The sequence below is a fragment of the Notechis scutatus genome, chromosome 5, assembly GCF_049901735.1.
Source record: "Notechis scutatus isolate UNSWTSFEM ecotype Mainland chromosome 5, rNotScu1.2, whole genome shotgun sequence".
Classification (NCBI taxonomy): Eukaryota; Metazoa; Chordata; class Lepidosauria; order Squamata; family Elapidae; genus Notechis; species Notechis scutatus.
Window position 1 is genome coordinate 71826773 of NC_142013.1, and position 22513 is coordinate 71849285.

Below are 22513 nucleotides of genomic sequence, written 5' to 3' on the forward strand. Positions count from 1 at the left end.
AGCAGAAATTTTGAGTAGTTCGGAGAACCGGTAAATGCTACCTCTGACTGGCTCCGCCCCCATCTATTCTCTGCCTCCCGAGTCCCAGCTGATTGGCTGGGTCTTCTTTTGTTGCTCTGCACAGGAGAACAGAGCTGGAAAGCAGGTTAGTGGGGTGGAGAGGGAATGGGGATTTTGCAGAATCCTTCCCCTGCCACGCCCACCAAGCAACACCACGCCCACAGAACCAGTAGTAAAAAATTTTGAATCCCACCACTGACTGAGACCAAAAGGTTGCTATGCCTGGCACAATGATATTGTTGATATCATTGAATCTACTGCAGATTGGTCATCTTGAATCTACTGCAGATTTCAGACTTGTTGAAATCTTCCTCTGTACTTGGCCATTTGCAAGGGCCATCAACCGGAATCTGGAAATCCTGAGAGATGTAGAAGCTTTCTTTATATGGTTTTACATCCATTGAAAAAGTAGGAAGGCAAATTCCATCCCACTGGCTTTTACCGAGTAATTCTTAAAGTAAGTACTTGCTAGGTATAGAGTCCAATATATTTCCTTCATATTGATTGTCTGTGAAGTAGGCATTTATGGTCAATATAATAGGAGATGATAAGCTTTGGATTCAAAACCAACTATTATTTATACTTTATCATGTTAACTTTTGTTGAAGCATATACATTTTACAAATCTGAAATGACAGCTTGAAATATTATTTCTGCAACATGTACAAATGTCAGAAAAATTATCCAAGTGCACTCCAGATAACACATTACTGCACCATTGCTCCTAGTAAGATGTATCCGGCATCACTCAAGCAAATAGGAGCATTCTGTTTTCCTTCAGATTAAACAGGTGAAAATAGCATTGTTAAGTAACAGCACATTTACTTCTGCTGAGAATTCAGGTGGCCATTCACTCTGGGGCTGTTGATATATCTTGAAAGAATATCACACTGAATAAACATGTTTGTGCCTCATTAACTTTTCTCATACAGAAAAGTTAATTGCATCTTTGGACTTGGGTTTATTGTAAGATAAAGCATATTGATTTTAATAAAATGCAAATTATAATTATGTAACCATATAATAATTATATTTGCATATAAATATATAAACAAAAAATAACAACATGAGTTTGTGCTTCTGATAGGCATAGGTATAGCCTAAATCTCTGCAGAGAAATCTTCTAACCATGATTAGCTAACTTTGGTCTTAAAAGCTAAATAGAAGTGAGACTGCTTAGTATTTGGATTGTCGTCTAAATCAGCATTTTCAAGCTTGGCAACTGTAAGATGTGTGATTTCAACTCTCAGAATTCTCCAAGCCAGCATAGAAATTCTATCTTAGACTGATAACTCAAAAGAGTTAATCAGGCACAGTGAAGCCATTGGACTGCTGAGTTGGAATGAATAGGTCAAATTAATGCTGTTAGAAGCAGTTCTAAAATTATTGAGACAATAGGTTCAGGGTGTGAAGTCCTCTTCTCTTTTATGAGCCTCAGAATAAAATACTTAACTAAAATTTGGAGACAAGAGACTAGAGCTTTTTGGATTTTCTAAGCCTCAATCCTCCAACTCACCCAAGATGGCCTTCCACAATTTGAGCAGAGGTCACGATTAAATACTGCTGAATTCTATCCAATGTGTACAGCCACAATTGGATGTTTAACCTGTGTGTATCCTCCCCATCCCCAAATTCTATTTTTATTTGTCCTTATTATTTGTTTCCAACTGTTCTAAAGGAGAAGAGTGGTGAGCATCAGGATGGTATTCCACAAGCCTTTCATCTTTATTTTATACTGATGATGGAAAAGCCCTAGTTTCTATTAATTTCTCTATCAATCAATTAAAAAAAGCCTGAGTTCACAGATTTTGTTTATTTTGTTTTTGGGATGTGTACGTAAGAAATTGGGGATCTACTACTATGGGCTGCAAACAATTCAAACTTTGTATGGTTTTCAAATCCCCTGTGATTGTGTCACTAGAATTCAGCCTAATCCGTAAAACAATGGTAATGTGATTTCTGCTGATTTTTATTTTTTTTGAATGAGGAAAAAAGCCCCTGCTTCCTACACCTAGAAAAATTTATGAACAAAAAAACTTCTGCAAACTTTAAAAAAAGCCACTTAAAATATTGTCTCTGTCCTCAGTAAAGCAGTAATGGTATTACACCAGTATCCAACGTATAATGACAATTGGAATGTAATAACTACAACAATGTAACAATAGTTCATGAAACCAGCATTTGCTTGTCCTTGGCATGCATCTAAAAAAGGATCTTAGGACTTGCCTTTCTTCACAGTTGGATAAATAAATACAGAGATTGTAACAGAGAAAGTAAAAAATACATTGAAACTGGGTTTTTTTTTCCTGTAAGGCTGAAAACCCTTAAATCTTTATTGCATCTAAGAATAATTTGTGAGAGTTCAGATTATAATTTCAAATTCTTCACTAAAGATTTAAGTAGCTTGCAGGTGATAAAAAATTGCAGCAAGAAAGAAAAAAAATAGAATACAGGTAGTCCTTGACTTACGACCACAATTGAACCCAATTTTTTTTATTGTTAAGTGTTAACATTTGTTAAGTGTGTTTTGCCACATTTTACAACCTTCCTTGCCTCAGTTGTTAAGTGAATCATTGCAGCTGATAAATTAGTAACACTAGTTACTCGTGTTAAATGAATCTGACTTCCCCATTGACTTTGTTTGTCAGAAGATTGCAAAGGGGATCACATGACCCCAGGACACTGCAACCGTCATAAATATGAACCACTTGCCAAGCATCTGAATTTTGATCACATGATCATGGGGATGCTGCAGAGGTCGTAACTTTGAAAAACGGTCATAAGTCTGTGGTTTGAGTGCTGTCTTAACTTTGACTGGTCACTAAATGAACTGTTGTAAGTCAAGGGCTACCTGTATAGAAATTATTAATTTAGCTTCATAATTTAAATGTACTTTCTATCTGGAAGGCTCCATTGCAAAAATTAAATTATTAGTAGCCCAATACTAGCGCATGGAGCATGCTTTCAGACATATAGTAGACTACATTTTCTTTTTGCTTTGGAATGCAGTTCACACAAGTGGAAGCTCTTCTTTTTCTCCACTCCCAACTCATGAAGGTGGGAATGTTGTTTTGGAGCCATAAATTTCTTTTATGTCTTAGCAATCCTTGATGTTTTTGATGATGATGCTTTTTCTCATCTGAGAAGAGGAAAGCCAAGCAAAGTGAAGACATTTTTTCTACTCTTCCAACCTCAGCTGAATATTTAAATTCCATTCTGTGATCTAAGACACATTTTTCAAAAACTTAAGAATATGCCCAACATGTACAAACAGTGGGTTTACCTGATACTATATAATACTTTCCCATTTTTGGAAATCCTTAGAAGCTTGTTGTCTGTGGTAACATCATGGAAGTTTGCGCCTTTCTCGTTGGCAAAGAATAAATCAGGTTTCCAAATAGAGTCCAACATTGATGGATCCAAATCCAAGGAGTCATCAGGGTATTCACTATAAGCAAGACGGGAATCATTCCACTGCTGCCTCAAAAAAATGTTCACTCTGTAGTCCTATAGAAATGTCAGATATACCAATTATTTAATCTCTTGTCCAAGTGATTGTGCTTTTAGACTTTGAAACCTAGATGAATTATTGAATTATCAGATACAATATGCTTTATGTTAGTCAAGGACAATCTGGGAGTTCTTATCATTATTATTATTGTTGTTGTTAACCTTCAATTCAATGCACAGTCTGGGACTGGTAAAAGCTTAACAGTTCAAATCCTAACCAAGGACTAAGAGCCATTATACATCTGAATATATAGGCAGTTCTGAGTAAGGTGGTTTTTGCAAAGTCAGAATATTTAGGTCTAATAAGCTCAAAATTTTCAGGTATCTAGGCAATCCTTTGGATATTGTTCCAAGGGCTTATGTTACTATTGGTACAACCATTGATTTCTTCCTCCACAATTGCTTAACTTCAATTTGCAGATTGCAGTATTTCGGTATTTCATAATCTTCAAATCATGGATCACCTGTGGACCAAATGCCTGTCAGTTTGGATCCAAAAATCCCACATTATTGTTGTTGTTGTTGTTATTGATCACTGCACTGTAAGTCAAATGTTCAGACCTAGGTTTGGCATTTTTGTCTACTTACTGAGTCCTTACGAAGGACCTGGGTTAGGTAGATCTGGATGTTTGATGGTGTTATATAGGTACCACCACAGGATGTAAACTGTTCTGAGTGAAGCCTCCTTTTAAAATTGACTGATGGCACATTTTTCAATGACAATGGTGTACTATTATTTTTATTTTTATTATTATTATTATTATTATTATTATTATTATTATTATTATTATTATTATTATTATTATTATTATTATTATTATTATTATTATTAATGTTGTCATTGTTGTCATTGCTGTCATTGCTGTCATTGTTGTTATTAATAATAATAATAAAGCTACGGAGTGGCCATTTTACTTCATTCTTTTCAAAACCAAAACAAAATTAACCTCTGACTGTATCATGGAGTATGAAGTGCAACTTTTCATTTACCATATGCTTTGTTGCTAAATAGAATTTATCTATTCAGCATAGCAGAAACATTTTGAAATGCAATTAGTATTCCATAATAGTGAGAATAAAAACTGTCTAAACATTATAAAAACCTGTCAGAATTTTAAAGACTAATTTTGATTGCCTCTTCATTGATTAATTTGCAAGTATCTAACTAAGCATTCATAGGGTATATCCAGCAGAGTAATTTATAAATAAACATTTGCTAGAAATCTGTGCAGAATACTTATTGACCTCAGTACAGGGAATGAATTTTGAATTATTGGAAGGTAAACACAGACTGTCCTAGGAAGAACTAATATTTGATAACATTGACATTTTGTGCTATGCTGAAAAATCATGTAAAATATAGACTGAGTAACTTTAAGAGTTTTTTCCCCTAATGGTACAAGGTTATGGTATCATTGTGTAACAGGCAGAATTGTTTGATGTTGGAATGTCTTTGAAGGTGGGTGGAGGGTGTTACTGATTTTTCCTCTCACCTTTCAGTTGTATCTTTGGGAATGAGAAATATTGTATGAATGAGTCCTGACATGATATCTATCTACTTCAAGGGTACTATGAGGTTAGGTGGTTTTTTGCTAATCAAAGATACATGGGGAGCAATGTCATGAAGACCCACCAGTCTTCATCTTCTTAAAATTATCTAATTTCATTTGTTTAAATTTAAGCTACAGTTAAAGATATTGCTTAATTTTGTTTTGTTTTCCACATATGTTCATCTTAATATTGGGGCCCCCAACCCACAGGCCATGGACCAGTACTGCTTTGTGGCCTGTTAGGAATTGGGCTGCACAGCTGGAGATGAACAGCGGGGCAAGCAAGCGAAGCTTCATTGGTATTTGCAGCCACTCCCCAGTGCTAGCATCATTTCCCCAGCACCACTTAGATCAGGGGTGTCACGTCAGGGTTGTATTTGACCTCAGGTTGGGTGTGGCCAGGGGGGGCATGCCAGTTCAACGTCATTTGTGTTGGGGTGCAAGTGGTGGCCCAAGCACTCTGCCAGCAAAAACGGGCTCCTGAGCTCTGTTTTTGGCTGCAACGGCCTCCTGCAACCCTCTGCCAGAAAAAATTGAGCTTGGGAGGGCTGCGGGCGGCCCTCCCGAACTCTGTTTTTGCTGGCAGAAGCACCATGGGCCGGTTCTTCACTGTTTCCAGGGTGGACTTACAGGCCAAATCTAAGCAACCTGTGGGCCAGATCCAGGCCCCGGGCCTTGAGTTTGACACCCCTGACTTAAATCATTAGATTTTCCTAGGAGCGTGAACACTACTGTAAACTGTGCATGTGAAGGATCTAGGTTGCATGGCCCTCCCCCCTCCCCCACATCTGTGGAAAAATTGTCTTCCATGAAATTGGTCCCTGGTGCCAAAAATGTTGGGGTCTCCTGCTCTAATGGCACAAGTGCGTGCCATAATTACCTGTTCTTTAGCTTTCCAGCTGAACCAGAAATGTGAGAGTGTCATTCAAATAACCTGCTCCGCTGAAAGTAATCTTGCATTTGAATGGATTTACATGTCTGCATTTTCAATGAATATACATTTCTATATATGAGCCACTATCACAGTCAGTCATATGCTAAGTGTAGCTGTAGCAGATAGGGCAGTTCTTGTGATGAAATATAATTATTTGAATTATAATTATTTCAACAACATAACAAGAATTTGACCATCAACCCAGGCATAGGAAGGCATTTCTCTCTTTTTCCCATTCCATATGGAAAGCAAGTGCAGAATTGTTCAGCTATCTAGAACTTTTTGTTATACCAGCTGGCTTCCAGATGCAATTTAAGCTACTTGTTATCACTATAAAATCATTCATGGCATAAAAACTGGTCATTTTAAGGGACTGCCTGTCTCCCAAGAGTTCATCCAATACAATCCGGCAGATTCAGCATGCTCCGTATTCCATCAAATAAGGTTACTTCATAACCTTACAGACCTTCTGAATTAGCATTCCCATTCTGAGTGACTCCCTGCTCTGAATGGTCCTCCATTCTGACATTTCATAAACAAAATGGACTCATCCCCAGGCTTTGGGCTACAGCAGGTAGTGGATGTTTCAAAAATGCTTGTTTCCAAAAAAAATTGGTTTTTTTTAAGGTATTTCCCTTTGCATTATTTGGATTGTATTTTTTATAAAAAAAAAAAATTTTTTTCACCAAATTCATAAATGTTTACATTTTGGGGACAACTGGACAAGAAATCAATTTTTCTATTTGGATTCACATAAAAGTTAAGAATTCTATTTTAAAAGAGGGTAGGAAACATTTTTTAAAAATATGATTAGACAATGTCATAAACATTTTCAATCAGGTAATTATTTTAAAACTTTTATGAGAGTATTAGAGGAATACAATGTACTTAAAACAGAAGCCAGTACATTCAGTTGTATTTTTGGTTACAGTTTTTGAATTGTCTAAATCAGTGGTGGGATTCAACTTTTTTACCACCAGTTCTGTGGGCGTGGCTTGGTGGGCACACTTTGCACACGCATGTGTGCTTTGTATGTGCGTGCGTGCAGAGGGTTTGTTACTGACCTTCTCCTGCAATCCTGCACTCTCCCTATGTCTTCAACAGCTGATGCGCGGCAATCCACTGTGCCACGCAAAGCTGCTAAACTTCAAAAGCAGGAAATAAAGATCAGTATAGAGCCAGGGTGGGTGGAAGGGCCCAGCAGCTGATCGTTGGAGCGAACCGGTTCGCTCACAGATGATCCTCGGACCTACCAGTTTGGCTGAACCGGGCCAAACTGGTAGAATACCACCACTGGTCTAAATCAGTGGTGGGATTCAAATATTGTTGCCACCAGTTCGGTGGGTGTGGTTTTTTTAAAAAAATTTATTCTTTAAAAACGAAAAATACAAAAATCTCATTTCCATTAACAGTTATTGTGTCATTGTATATACATGTTTCCTGTTTTGTGACTATGTATTATTTTTATCCTTATTCTTCACCCATTCGTACCACCTCTCCCATATCACATAGTATTCTCGATCCTCTTTGCCTTTCAGTTCCATAGTGAATTTATCTAGTTCAGCACAGTCCATTATTTTTTTAATCAAAACTTCATCTGGTGGTATTTTATCACTCTTCCAATTTTGTGCTAACGTGATTCTTGCTGCAGTTAAGATGTGTACTATTGTATCTTTTATCTTTACTCAAATTCCCTTTGATCATACCTAATAAAAACGTTTTGGGTTCCAAATTCAATTTATATTTTGTAATCTCAAAAAGCCATCTCTGTATTTTCTTCCAGTATTTTTTGACCTCGGTGGGTGTGGTTTGGCGTGCACGCGCGCGCCAAATGTGCACTTTGCACAGGCGCAGAGGCGTTTGTGCAGGCATAGAGGCATTCTACCTTGCCTCCTGCAAGCCTACATGATCCCAGTCACTTCAGCAGCTGCCGCGCGGCACTATTCTGTGCCAAGCAAAGCAGCTGCACTTCAAATTCAGCGAATAAAGGTGAGTATGGGAGCCCGGGCAGGCGGGTGGTTCCCAACAGCAGAGCCATTAGAGCAGCGGAGAGAACCGGTTTTGTCTCCGCTGATCATCACTCCTACCAGCTCTCCAGAACCGGGCAGAACTGGTCGAATACCACCACTGGTCTATATGCTTTAGCAGGACTGAAACTCCTGTAGCTTTCATTTGGAAAGGATTTTTATAAAAGCTATTTATGAAAGTAAGTTTTGATAGTTAATAATTGGAGTATTCTATATTCCAAAACAGGGGTGTCAAACACAAGTCCCAGGGGCCGGATCCGGCCAATGGAGTGCTTAGATTTGGCCCACAGAGCTGCCCTGGAAACAGCAAAGGACCGGCCTGCAGTGCCTTTGCCAAGAAAAATGGAGCTTGGGAGGGCTGCGTGCGGCCCTCCCGGGCTCCATTTTTGCTGGCAGAGGGTTGCAAGAGGCCATCGCAGCTGAAAATGGAGCTTGCAAGAGCCACGGGTGGCCTTCCCAATTCTGTTTTCACTCTCAGAGGGTTGCAGGAGGCCATCCCAGCTGAAAACAGAGCTTGGGAGCCCATTTTCACTGGCAGAACACTCAGGCCACCACAGGTGCCCCTAACACGAGTGACATTGAGCTGGCCATGCCCCCCCTGGCCATGCCTCCCCTGACCCCCCAAGGTCAAACACAACCTTGATGCGGCCCTCAATGAAATCGAGTTTGACACTCTGGTTTCAAAACTAACTGTCCCAAGGTTTAAGGAAAACAAATACGTATTTTATAATCTGGAAACTAGGTTAATTCAATAAAACCTTTTGAAGAGTTTATAATTTATTTACAATATCCAATGGTATTTCAGAAAGAATGATTTTCATATTTTCTAAATCAGAGATTTAAAAAATGTTCTATTTTTCTATCTATATCTATCTCTCTTTGTATCTATCTATCTCTATGTCTCTTTGTATCTATCTATCTATCTATCTATCTATCTATCTATCTATCTATCTATCTATTTATCTATCTATAATCTTGAATGTACATGTGTGTACATAAAATCCAAAAAAATCATGAAATGACGATCTACTTGAAGGATGGTGGGAAAAATGAAGTGAAAAGAAATCAAATATACCCAGATTACCTCTCTAATTTAAATTGTTCAAATTTAGTTTAATAATTGAAATTATTTTTCCAGTAGATCCACATTCCACACCATAGTATCATTTATGCCATAGAAGATGTCAGTGGATTGTGACATAAATAATAGGAGAAAAATTAAAACCTGAATATGCTGCATATAATGTTCTTTAATACAGACATTGAATCAGACAGATCACAACTTTTTCCACAAATGTTTTAATCTTGGGCAGTGTCAAATCCTAAAATGAGATGTGAGTGAAGTGAATATTATTTTCTTATTCCAGCAGTTCCTAAGAATAATCTTATGTTCAAGTAGAATCTGCCACAGCATCTAGAAAAGCTTTGGGTGATAACTTTTAGGGATAAGAATCTGTCTGGAACTTCCTGAATATATCATAGGTAATATGTCATCATAAAGTGGGTATACTCCAAGGATAGTTAAATATTTATATTTATGGGCTTTCTAATCACAGTTAACTGCTTGGGTCAAACAGATTCATGAAGCTCTGAAGTTTTATTTTTTTCATGTGGTAATAAAAGAATTATTTCTATCAGAGAAAGGTGAACAATGACTAAATGTTTCATATACATGTTATGCAAATGCATACCATATATTCTTGTGCAAATATACATCTGGGTAGCATGGGGTTTGTTCTTAAAGTTACTTATTATCAGTCCATAAAATTCTGAATTAATTATTCTCACTACTGTCTGATATTTATGTTTAGCAGCAGACACAACACGGATTTTATCCCGGGGGATCAAATGTAATTTTGGTCCCAGGCAAACAGAAAAGAGAGGTCCTAGAAGTATCTTTAAAAGAGAATCAATTTTAATCACTGAAAAAAATGGAAAATCATAAGAATTAAAAGTATATAGTCCAACAAATGATGCTCATATCTAATTTCCTGGGAGCCGATTCTCAGATAAGTGATTGCAATGTTAAAGCATTCAAAATTTTATAAATCTTTTAGAATCATCAACAAAAAAGTTTGTGGATATCAAATGCCATTCTTGTAAATTAAACTTTTTCCTCCTGTCCTAAGTAACAGACTGGAGGATGAACTCAGTACACTGAGACAGCCTGACAAAGCTGAGCTGAAAAGGAATTCTTTTGTACCCTTTGCCTATGGAGTACCTTCTTCATAGATTAGCAAATGTCCCAAATTTGGCATAATCCTTATAACAAGTAGTGGCAGATTAAGGCTGACTGGTGTCCTAAGCACTGACAAATCTTGGTGCCCCCCCCCTTCTTTGTACATACTGTACAAACGAAGCCATATTCTCAACTTTGTGGTGCCCCCTTTGGGTCTGGTGTCCTAAGCACATGCTTAATCTGCTTAATGGTTAATACACCACTGAAGTAGTCCTTCTCATGTGTAACCCATTATTTGGGAAAGAAAAATAATCTTTCCATGTACCTACTGCCATTAGGCTGTTTATGACCAGGTTGGCCAGCCTTCAATCACTGGAACTAAAAATATGTATAGTGTGAGTCAAGTGCTTGTATAACGCTCTCCATGCAATTACAACTGTATGCAAACAGCATTCAAATGGAAATAGGAAGTTTTCATGAGTATAGCTATCTCCCCATTGTGGATGTTCAACCCTCATCAAGTCCTGTCATCCTCCAGATATCAAACCTGGATCTAGGTTGTAAGGGAGTCAACACTTCTTACAGAGGTTTTCATATACCATTACTATTCTAGAGCAAACACAGAATTTTCACCAATATAGCTAACTCCCAACTATGATTTTTTTCAACACTAGAACATGGGGCATGGTTTCAGACATATAGTAGGAAGGGGAGCTGGGTAAGTGGATCCTATCTCTTCTTTCTCTCACAGTGGATTAAGAGTGTGGGGAAGAATTAAAAGGTACAATTAAAGTGGCTTATATTTTATCATGTAAGCCTTACATTGTAAGGTACTTTCTTGCTATAAGCTTTAGTATCTAAGACTAAGAATATACTCTATTTATCAAATAGGAAGATATTATATATCAAGGTAGTACATTTTCTTACAGGAAATCTTCTTAAAGTGCATATTTCTATGTATATACTGTTTAAATGTATATGAGTCCAAAGCAAGGAAGTTTACAAAATATTAAATTAAATGGCAACATTATTTAATTCTTTTAGAATATCTGCCTGGCAAATTAGTATACCAATAAAAGAAATAAAGTAAGCTGAACTCCTGAATTCCTTGACAACATTCATACATATGTACATAAATGATTAAAACTGGTACAAATATAACTTCTTAAAGCTGTATAAAATATAGATTTATGATTTTAGTATCTTTGGGAATGCTTAGTCCTGGCAATGTGTTAAAAATGTAGCAGCATATTATTTTAACAGTTGTTGGCCTAACAAATGTTGGCTTTCTGCCTCAGAAAAATGCTTAACATAAAAATAGTGACAAAAATTTGTCATCTTGCCAAGCATTTGGAGTGAGGACAAAAAGGCAGAGAATAAAATGAAAAGGCCACACAAAAGCCCAGTGCATTGATTTAAAATGTGAATGTATATTAATATATATCAAGCCCAATTTTAAAAATTTCAATACAAGAAGTTTAGAAACAGAAAGATTGTTTAAATTGAAAATTGCAGACAATATGCAATTCAAGCTTTTAAACCCACATACATTTATATTTGTTAAGCCCATCTCAAATAAAAATAAGAATCAGGAGGAGGGTTGTTTTTTTCTTGCCAGAAACAATAGTTCCCGATTAAGAAGTGGGTTTATATCAACACACTATGAGTAATTTTCAATTTGCATTCATTTTCCAATTTTACTTCATCCAGCCATATTCAAACACCTAGACAAATAACTTATGGAAGAATAACTTCTGGAAGTCCCAGGAAACTCAGAATGTTATTATATCACAATGCTGCTTATTGCATTGTTAGATTGACTTTATAAAGCAAAGCGGATGAGTAGTAGCTGATGTCTGCCTTCAACAACATTCCTTCATTCAGATTCAAATATATTTATTGGTGAGATGTCAGCTTTAAGAAACTCAGCCACAGACATCTGAACAGCACTGAACTAAAACGGTCTCCTTTGACACTGTCAACAGGTACGTTATAATTTAGCAAATGAGGAAGCTAAAAGTCTTGGTTTGAAGCTATTTAGCTTTGTTGTTGTTGTTAGCTGAAAAGCAGTAATAAACCCACAATATTCACATTATAGAAACAATAAAATGCAATGGATGAGTCTGATTAATGCAATCAGCATTAGTTCGTGCAAATATCACCATTGAATGCCATCTTGCAAAGCCAGTGACAAGTAGAATTCACCCTACTTCAGTTTTTAAAATTTCATTATCACTCATGCTCACCTACAATCAGGATTAGAACTTTTCTCACAGAATCCTTCCTTACTTAGAAATCTAGTTAAGGGGATCAACTTAACTTTTTTTTTTTTTTAGAAGGATTGGAGAACTTAGGCAAAAAGGATCTTTGTTCCTATTCGTTTTCTGCTTATATGATATGATATATATCATATAAGAATATATGATATGATATATTCTGCTTATATGATATGATAATATATGAAAACATATATTATCACTGCGAATACATGCTTGCTAAATACAGTAAAAGGCTGCTGCATTGCAGGTGCAGCTGCTGATGTCATCAGGAAAGGTGTAAAATGTAAAGAAGTTTTCTGCTGTTGTCCCAGAGTGGAAGAAATCCTGAAAGTATGAGGGTGGGGAGGGCTGCTGAAATGTTGTTTCAAACTAGCCTTTAAGAAGCAGGAGCTAATCTCACATACTAATTAAGAAATATAATCTGTATTATATTTAACTAAACTGGCTCACACTCATGCTTAGTGATAAATATAAATGTGTGGCCAATGAGTGAAATCCAAGGCATGGTTGATTCAGGAATTTAAATAGCATGATCCTTTGAAATGAAGAAAGCTAGCAAGGCTTATCAAAACTAATGGAACAATGCTTATATTTCTTTTTAACAAATCTGAACTGAAGGATGGCTGAAAATATTTCAGATAGGTTTCCATACTGGGGAAGACATAGAAGCTCTGTTCCCATGGTAGAAACTATCTCATAATCCTCTCTCCCAAGTACAGACTTACCAGGGTATATGGCTGCACACTATTAGAGGAGCTAGTTCTATATTGATGGTTTAGGGCTTCCATTTCGTGTCCTAATCTTACAGTATTTTTCCTTTCTCAAAGCAGAGCAAAAAATTAATAAAAATCCATGGTGAACTACAGATGGATTTGAAGAGGGATTCTCCTATTTTCCCTTGATATCTCCTACGTGGCTCTAATATGTGTGAGAAAGAAGAGGAAAGAAAATTATGCCAGCTTCCACATCATCATGCTAATCAATGGGCTGGAAGCAACCTCTTAGCCTTATCTAGCCATATATATTACATTGCTGTTGTAATATATAGGTCCCTTGCTTTGGAGTTTAAAATTTTGAATTACTTTCATGGCATTTTCCTCTTAAAAATAAAGTTGATGTCTGTAATATTCCAGAAACAGATGGCATAACCTGAATAGGTTTTGTTGCATTTTTTGTGGCACCAATTACATGTGAATAAAAGCGAGAGAGCCCAAATGCCTCAAGTTTATTCTGCACAGTTAGTTGTTTCTCCTTCTGCTATCCCACTAAATTAAGAGGACAAAAAACACTTCTTAGTAGATGGAATAGTAAAAGCAAATAGTGTTCTTTTATAGTCTGAACTGATTTGTGGTATAGTTGCCAAAACAATTGGCTATTATTGATGTGAGCAAAAGCTATGATTTGCCCAATTTTTCATGCAGAGTTAAAAACATGAGGCCTGCCTTGCCAGTAGGGAATATAAGAAAGATAACTGCTTCAATTGGCTGGTTTTGATCTTCATGAAATATTGTTTATTATATTTCTATTCTGCCTTGTAGTCCTCAACTTACAACCATTCATTTTGTTCAAAGTTACAATAGTACTGAAAAAAGTGACTTATGACCGTTTTTTGCACTATGATTGTTGTAGCATCCCCTTGGTTTGGTGATCAAAATTCAGGTGCTTGGCAACTAGTCCATATTTATGACAGTTGTAGCGTCCAGGGATCATGTGATTATCTTTTGCGACTTTCTGACAAGCAAAGTCAATGAGGAAGCCTGATTCATTTAACAACAATGTTACTAACTTAACAACTGCAGTGGTTCACTTAACAACCTTGACAAGAAAGGTCATAAAATGGAACAAAACTCAACAAATGTAGCAACATACATCTGGGGCTCACTTGTGGTCATAAGTCAAGGACTACCTGTATTTGTGTATGACTACCATTCTTTAATATATTTAATTTGAATGCTAAGCAAAACAAAAATTACCTCACAAGGGTTTTTTTACCCCCTTAAAATGACTTTTTAGATTTTTCTGAAAGACAATACACATTTTTGGTCACCCTCACATCTGAGGCTTCCAGATTTAGGAAACCTCAGATCCATCATGGCACATGCCTCTCCTTCACAAGATGGCTTCAATAGGCAACCTCACTCACCATTGTAGTTTCAGCTATTGAACCAAAGCTGTTGATAAATATGTTGCAGGTAACATTTACAGGAGGACCTGCAAGTTGAATAATAAATAGAAAAAAATGACAGTTTGTGTTTATGACATATATCAAGGATAGTTGTTTCAGTGCCAGTGGCATTGCAGCACTTACCATTGTGGTTTCTGTGACTGATCCAAAACTGTTGATAAAAATATTGCAAGTAACGTTTACTGGAGGACCTGTGAAATGCAATAAAAATGTTGCAATATATATCATAGAACAGTTCTTCTCCACCAGCATCTATGCAATCTGGAGCAATGGCTGCTGAAATTAAGCAAAACGTGAGACACAACAACAAATGATATTAACCCTGAACAATTTTTGTAGCCTCCCTCCCCCCATTGCAGTGAACATTATTAATTCAGTTTATGATTTAATGATGAATGCAGCAAAAGTGATCTTGAAGCACAAATAGTCACTGTAATCTTAGACAACCATAGGATTCCCTGCAGAGAAAGTACTGTCATCTGGAATTCTCATCTCTGATAAATTGTACAAAAAACAACTTAGACTAGATTATTTGGATGTGTTGTTTTCCTATACATTTCCCTTTGTCAGTCTTAAATCAGGATAGAAGGAGGAGAAATGGATTCTTAGAAGAAAGCCACATAGAACGAGTGAGCTAAACTGGCTTCTGATATTTTTCTTGGGTAAATATGGGGATCTAATAACCAGTTTTCATAGAATAATGATTTATGGCATCCAATTGTGTTAAACAAACAAGACCATCTTCTATAACAAGCAAAGTGTGTAAAACTGGTGACAGTTTTAGGAGTGGGAGAAATCCTCTGCTGGAATAGTTGTTTCATTCTTGTCCTTTTTAAAAACAGCAATGATGTAAGGGAGATAGAAAGATGGTAGTGGTCTAGCTATAGCCAAAAACTTGACAGCAACTAAGCAGATATTAGACCACATGCTTTTTCATATTAAGGTAGTGTCAGATATTATTCATAGTCGGTATGTATATCATATATACTATGTCAAATATACATTATACTGATAGCACTACAGACATATAATTCTAAAAGTCATAGAAAAACTAGTATTATCTTTCTCCTAAATAAATGCAAAAGGGAAAAAGAGAGGAAACCAGGTATGGAAAATTAAGTAAGTAGTAAGGGAAATTAAGATATCCAAAATAGAAATGACATTAGAATGAAAGTTCCTGATTCGCAATGCAAATTTTAACTATAATATTACAACAGCACTACACGTAATAATCAACAATAATCAAATAAGCAGATCATCACTGGGATGGAAGTATACCAGTAGTTTGTATCACCCTCCCAAGAGGGAGGGAGGGAGCAATGGGCATTTGGAAGAAGAGGAAGTGTCCAGATAGAATGAAAGCAGAATTGCTGAAAACCAATGGAGAGGCTTAGACACAGAGAGCTTAGGTTGTTTAACAACTTCAAGGTCAACCGTCCATGGATAAGGGCGGTGTGAAGCACCTGGACCAGAGATGTTCCAAAAACATCATCCTGGCCAATGATTGGACTCTGTTTGCCTGACTACTTGGAGGTGGGCTCTGGGGTAATTTTCAATTGGTCTTTTTTCTGCATGTTTCCTTCAGAGCTTGCCTGACTTTTGCTGCATTCAGTTTGTTCTTAATAAAAGTACCTTTTCTCTGAATCTATGGTGTCAAGGGATTTCTTTCTAGGAATTGATCAGAAGCAACCCTGACATTAAGCAAAGTTTGCTTTAATGGTCAACCTGGAAACTTCACTCTACTGTGGGGACCAAGCATCTAAATGTCCAACCATGGGAGCTAATTGGATGAGACTAGAGCTCTGAGTGAGTTTCCTAATAGGCCATGCTCTGCCTGAGATGAAGTGGAATGGCTGGAGGAGCTGGACATCGATGAGGAACCTGCCAGACTCAAATGGTCACTGAATGTGGGGCCAAAAGAAGAACCAGAGGAACAACCCTCAGGGGTGACTGTTACTCAAGGAACAGACTGGAATGGCATGAGGGGGACAGAGGCAAAGTCCTCCCTCTTGATTCAGACCCATAGGATGCCTTGCTGAGCCATGCCTTGTGCTTATTGCATGAAGTGATTGAGAATTGGAGAGCCTGGGAAACTCATTCAGATGACTGCTCAGGCTCCTTGGGACCACCCCAAGGCAAACCGCAGATAGAGCTACTGCCCCAGCAGCTACAGTGCTGATAGCACCTGCTCCTCCTGGACCAACCCCAGTCCCAGCAGTGTTGCCACCACCAGCTGTCACTGTGTGAGCCCCTCCACCTGCAGGAGCTGCCCCTCAGAGATGCTAGACCCCAAAGGCCCAGCATTGGGAGTGAAGTACAGGGCAGACCCCAAGTAACTGGGGTTTTTCCTGGTGCAAGTCTGGAACTACATGCAGGAGTTTGGGGTTGGATTGGGGATGGATTAAGCCCAAATAAGATGCATGACCATGGCTCTTGAGGGTGCAATGGCCAAGTGGATGGTCTCCCTTCATAATGATGATACCCCGCCCCCAGCTGCAGAATTATGACCACTTCATGGCAGCTCTTCGCCAATGGTTTGAGGGCTCATTGGTGGAGCACAAGGCTCAGTCCCAGATGAAGATCATTACCCAAGTTTGGTGGTCAGTGGCTGCATATACCCAGGAGTTCCAAGAGTTGGTGTGTCGTCTAGCATACGGCCTGAAGACATCCTGATTGATTGCTTCAAATATGGCTTGCATCTCATGTAGGGCCCCATGCATCCTATAACACTGGTATGTGCTGGTGGATGAAGTAGAGATAGACCTGGCCAAAGACCAACACTGGGGCAGTTACAGGTGGCACAAATCCTCCCCCTCTGGATGAAAGGAGACCCAGAAGTCAGCAAGGAGAAAGTCTGAGCCCAGACAGTGATCCACAGCATGTTTTAAGTGCGGAAAGAAGGGACACTTAGTTGCCAAATGCTGATCCACCAAGCTCAGCCCCAAATCCGTGGCAATTCCAGGGAAAAAGGCAGAGAAACCAGCTCCAAGGTCCCATGAGACAGCACCGAAAGGGGTGGAAGCTATTGTGCCTTCTGATTATGAGGGGCTGCAAGCTCTGACTGGCCTGGGAAAAAGTGAAACTGATTGCAACAATGACCCCCTGGTAAGTCAAATTGTAATCCCCATAATTGTTCCTGTGGAACTAGTGGTCAAGGACCCAGGGGAAGATGTTGGCTCTACTGGACTTGGGTTTCATAAGGTGTGTGGTTAGTCCTGGAGTGGTTTTAGCCTTTTCATAAACTCACTGGGAAACTCACATTGTTGGAATATGTATACTACTGATAAGGAAAGATTCTGAATGTGTGAATGATTTATTGTTGGTAATACCAGGTAGAACATTAATAGACGTAAGCAGTGGTGGGATTCAAATTTTTTTACTACTGGTTCTGTGGGCGTGGCTTGGTGAGCATGGCATGGCTTGGTGGGCGTGGCTTGATGGGTGTGGCAGGGGAAGGTTACTGCAAAATCCCCATTCCCTCCCCACTCCTGGGGGAAGGATACTGCAAAATCCCCCTCCCCACCCCTCTCCATCCCACTAACCTGCTTTCCAGCTCCGTTCTCCTGTGCAGGACAACAAAAGAAGACCCAGCCAATCAGCTGGGACTCGGGAGGCAAATAAGAGATGGGGGCAGGGGCAGTCAGAGGTGGTATTTGCCGGTTCTCTGAACTACTCAAAATTTCTGTTACCGGTTCTCCAGACTGGTCAGAACCTGCTGAATACCACCTCTAGACGTAAGGAATATAGTGGACTGTACTTTTCATAGAGTCATGGAACAGGGAGTAAGAATGTGAAGTTCCTGACAAGACTAGGGCAATATGTACCATAACCATGGATTCAGAGTAAACAAGTTGGGTATAAAGAGAAGACTGGAATGAATCCAGACCTCTGAAGTTCGAGATGACTCTTGGAGCAGGGGATGCCCCGAATCTGCTTCCCAGCCCACTCTTACACAGCCTGATCACCTGTGTTGAGAGTATATGTGAATATTGTGTGAATGTGTAGCCTAGTTGGGCAACAATATTTACAGCAACTTGAGTAGCCTTGTTGAGCATCGTTATTTGAACAGCCTTGTTGGGCATAGTCACTTGAGTAGCCTTGTTGGGCATAGTAATCTGAATAGTCTTGTTGGGCATAATAATCTGAATAGCCTTGTTGAGCATAGTCACTTGAGTAGCCTTGTTGGGCATAGCTTATTTTAGTAAGATAACTTTGAAATTAGACAAGTATATCTACATAAAAGCGAAATACCACTCACGAGTCATCACAAAATCTCCAGAACCATAAAGTATATAAACTTGAAATTTGGCATGTATGTTCCTCTTGGCTTCTAGGTGTTCACTAGGAAAGGATTTTTTGAAATGATCATCAGAGCATTAGTATTTCATATATTATTATTAACACACTCTGATGCTAAGGAGTTCTACTCCCCCTCCCCACCTGAAAAGAAATCTGTTCCAAATGCAAAACACAAGCAGAGGAGAGGAGTTGCAGTTTCAGTTTCACAGCAGCAACCAGCTTTAGTACAGAACAGTTGAGCTAAGCCACGCCCAGGCTTCTGCTGTCTCCTTCTTGCTCACACAGCAAATACTGTTTCAGTTTCCAAACAGCCCTCAACTCCCTCACACACTGACAGGACGCTAGCCAAATGAATACCGATGTATGCTGGTAGGCAGAGGCACAATTTTTCCCCTTGTTTTCCTCCCCAAAAACTAAGCCAAATCACATAGTTTCGTAGCGAAGCACAGGTATAGAGCTAGTGTACAAATATAAAGGAAATAATTAAGCTTAGTTGCACACTTGCTTTTTGTCCAAATAATACAAGAATAAAAGAAATATTGGAAAACTCTATTTTAAATGGCTTGACTTCAATTTTATGACACCTGCTTGGGTTGTTTAACATTTTTAAGGGAATGGGATGCACAAGGGCAGCGCAGAGCACTGGACCGGGGATGTTCTCAAAATATCATCCTGACCCATGATTGGGAGGGTCTGGGGTAAGTTTTTATTTGTCTTTTTCGTTTCATGTTTACTTCAAACCTGGCCTGATTTTTGCTGCATTCAGTTCATTCTTAACAATCCTCTGACTCTATGGAGTTAAGGGTTTTCTTTCATAAGAATTGATCAGAGGCAGCTTGACAGTTTGTCTGAATGCAAATTGTTTCCAATGTGATTCCATTCAAACAGTTGTATTCTCAAAGCAATGCTAATTGAGCAATGCAAACTGTTCTGTTTTCATCATTTTGCCCTTCCCACTGCTATAGTATTACATATTTAATAATGTTTGCAAATGAACCTACATCTGCCAAGTACAGGAGAAAACACCACTATCAATGTAATTAAATAATCAATTGTTTCATTTGTTTAATTGCTAATTAAAATTTGGATTGGAGATCGGTTCCTGAAAATATTAGAACCTATATTCATACTCCTTTCCAATACCAAAAAGGAGATTCAAATTAGCTTACTTCAGATGTGAAGACCTAGTTCTCTGGAAAATATTCTAATGCTTAATGTCTTTCTAAAATGTGAAGAGAGATTGTTAATGCCTACTCTCTGAGTGTAATTTTTGACACATCTATGTTTCTACTTAATTGTCATGTCATTCAAGCCATTCTTAACTGCTTTACCAATAAAGTGATGTGATATTTTTCAAATGCTATCCAGGAATCAAGATATACTGTATTTCCACAGTCCGTTAAAGAAATTACTTAATTTAAAAAATACAAAAAAAATAAGAGTAGGACTAACTTGCCTATATTTCTTTCTACTAATTTATATAGATTTCTGGAAATTACTGCACTGTATTCAAGGTGCTTGCACATCTATCACTTTATAATCTGCATTAAAATCTTCCCGGTCAGATTCTCTGGTTTCATTTTCCCTCTTTTTGAAGATAGGAATTCTAACTCTAAGAACCTTTACTATTCCCTCAGTAAGGTAGCACTTAACTTGTTTTCTGGGATTTTTCAGACATAAAAGTACAGTTAGACTATAATCTACTTCCTTAAGTACCCCAGGATGCAATTAATCTCATCCTATACATCTAAATTGATTCAAATAGCAGGATATTTCCTGAATATATTTATATTGGTATTAAGTTTCAATTATCTCCTGTTCATTACAATTTCCTGGTGGAATATTTACTTTTTAGTTTGAAAATACTCAACCAAAATAGGAGTTGAGTAGCTTTATCTTTTCTTTACTACCTGTTAGCATTCTGATCTATTTATCAAACAATTGGTATAATGTTTGTTTTTATTGTAAAAAGTTTGAATTTATTGTAAAATGCCCTTTTTGTTACTCTGATCTTTCTTCATTATTTTCAGCTCACTCAAGCTATTTCTTTCTGGTACAATCTCCATAATTCCTGACTACTTGCTTGGTGCCCAGGCTATTTTCTCACTCTCTCATACAAACACACACACACACATAAATATATGCATATATACACATGCATACACATACACTCATATACATACAAGTGTGTGTGTGTGTGTGTGTGGTATTCAGCTTTGTTCGGGTATTTTCCCACATCATTATAGTTGTGCTTTTAAAGTTGTAGCAACGTTTCGGCAGAATCTCATCTGCAATCATCAGGCTTCTGTATTGTGTTCGTCTGTGAGTCAGACTTTTACAGTTGTTTCAGTTTTAAATTTGGGGCTATCCTACTGCTGTGCCAGAATGGTTTTTTCTTCATCCTGATTGGTTGGGAGTCTTGGTCTGTGTTTATTGGTCTTGGAGTTTGCTGTGTTCTGCTTGATTGGTGTTTCTAACATCTTCTGTCTGTTTTGTGGCTTTTTTGTGTGTCTTGATTGGCTGGCAACATTGTGTTCCTGTATTGGAGGCTTTTAGTGCAGCTTGGCTCTGAGTAAATGGACGGCTATCATTTGTTAGGAAGCTAGGTTTCATCTGGGTGCCTGGTTGGGGTGTGTTTGAGCTGGAGGTATCAGGGGGGATCTATTTGTGCCCAGGTGTTTGCCTGGCTAGTGGTGTGGAGATTTTTTTGTTTGTGAGTGCAGGCTTCCAAATATTTGACAGTCTGGTGGAATCATCTCTTCTATTCATGCTTTCAGGTCTTTTTTCAATCTCTATGGCTTCTAAAAGAGGCACTAAAAGCCTCCAATACAGGAACACAATGTTGCCAGCCAATCAAGACACACAAAAAAGCCACAAAACAGACAGAAGATATTAGAAACACCAATCAAGCAGAACACAGCAAACTCCAAGACCAATAAACACAGACCAAGACTCCCAACCAATCAGGATGAAGAAAAAACCATTCTGGCACAGCAGTAGGCTAGCCTCAAATTTAAAACTGAAACAACTGTAAAAGTCTGACTCACAGATGAACACAATACAGAAGCCTGATGATGGCAGATGAGATTCTGCCGAAACGTTGCTACAACTTTAAAAGCACAACTATAATGACGTGGGAAAATATCCGAACAAAGCTGAATACCATACATGTAAGTACCCACGAAAACTTAAGAATATATGTGTGTGTGTGTGTGTGTGTGTGTGTGTGTGTGTGTGTTTTCTTAAGTTTTCGCGGGTACTTACATGTATGGCATTCAGCTTGGTTCGGGTATTTTTCCCACGTCATTGTAGTTGTGCTTTTAAAGTTGTACAGAAGCCTGATGATGGCAGATGAGGTTCTGCCGAAACATTGCTACAACTTTAAAGCACAACTACAATGATGTGGAAAATACCTGAACCAAGTTGAATGCTATATATATATATATATATATATATATATATATATATATATATATATATATATATATAT

The 22513-nt window shown here is 38.0% G+C and overlaps 1 protein-coding gene across 4 annotated transcripts in view; it reads right to left on the bottom strand.

Annotated features, from left to right (window-relative positions):
* Positions 1-22513, bottom strand: part of GLRA2 (glycine receptor alpha 2) — a 159439-nt gene that overhangs the window by 113536 nt on the left and 23390 nt on the right. For 2 of the 4 annotated variants that reach the window (XM_087967004.1, XM_026666726.2), the window contains 2 exons: positions 14848-14915; positions 3344-3567 (listed from right to left, as the gene is read on the bottom strand). In XM_087967004.1, the coding sequence (XP_087823130.1) occupies positions 3344-3567; positions 14848-14915 (292 nt within the window). Of the gene's footprint in view, positions 1-3343; positions 3568-14682; positions 14751-14847; positions 14986-22513 lie in introns of all 4 variants that reach the window. The other 2 variants (XM_087967005.1, XM_026666727.2) reach the window with 2 other exon arrangements.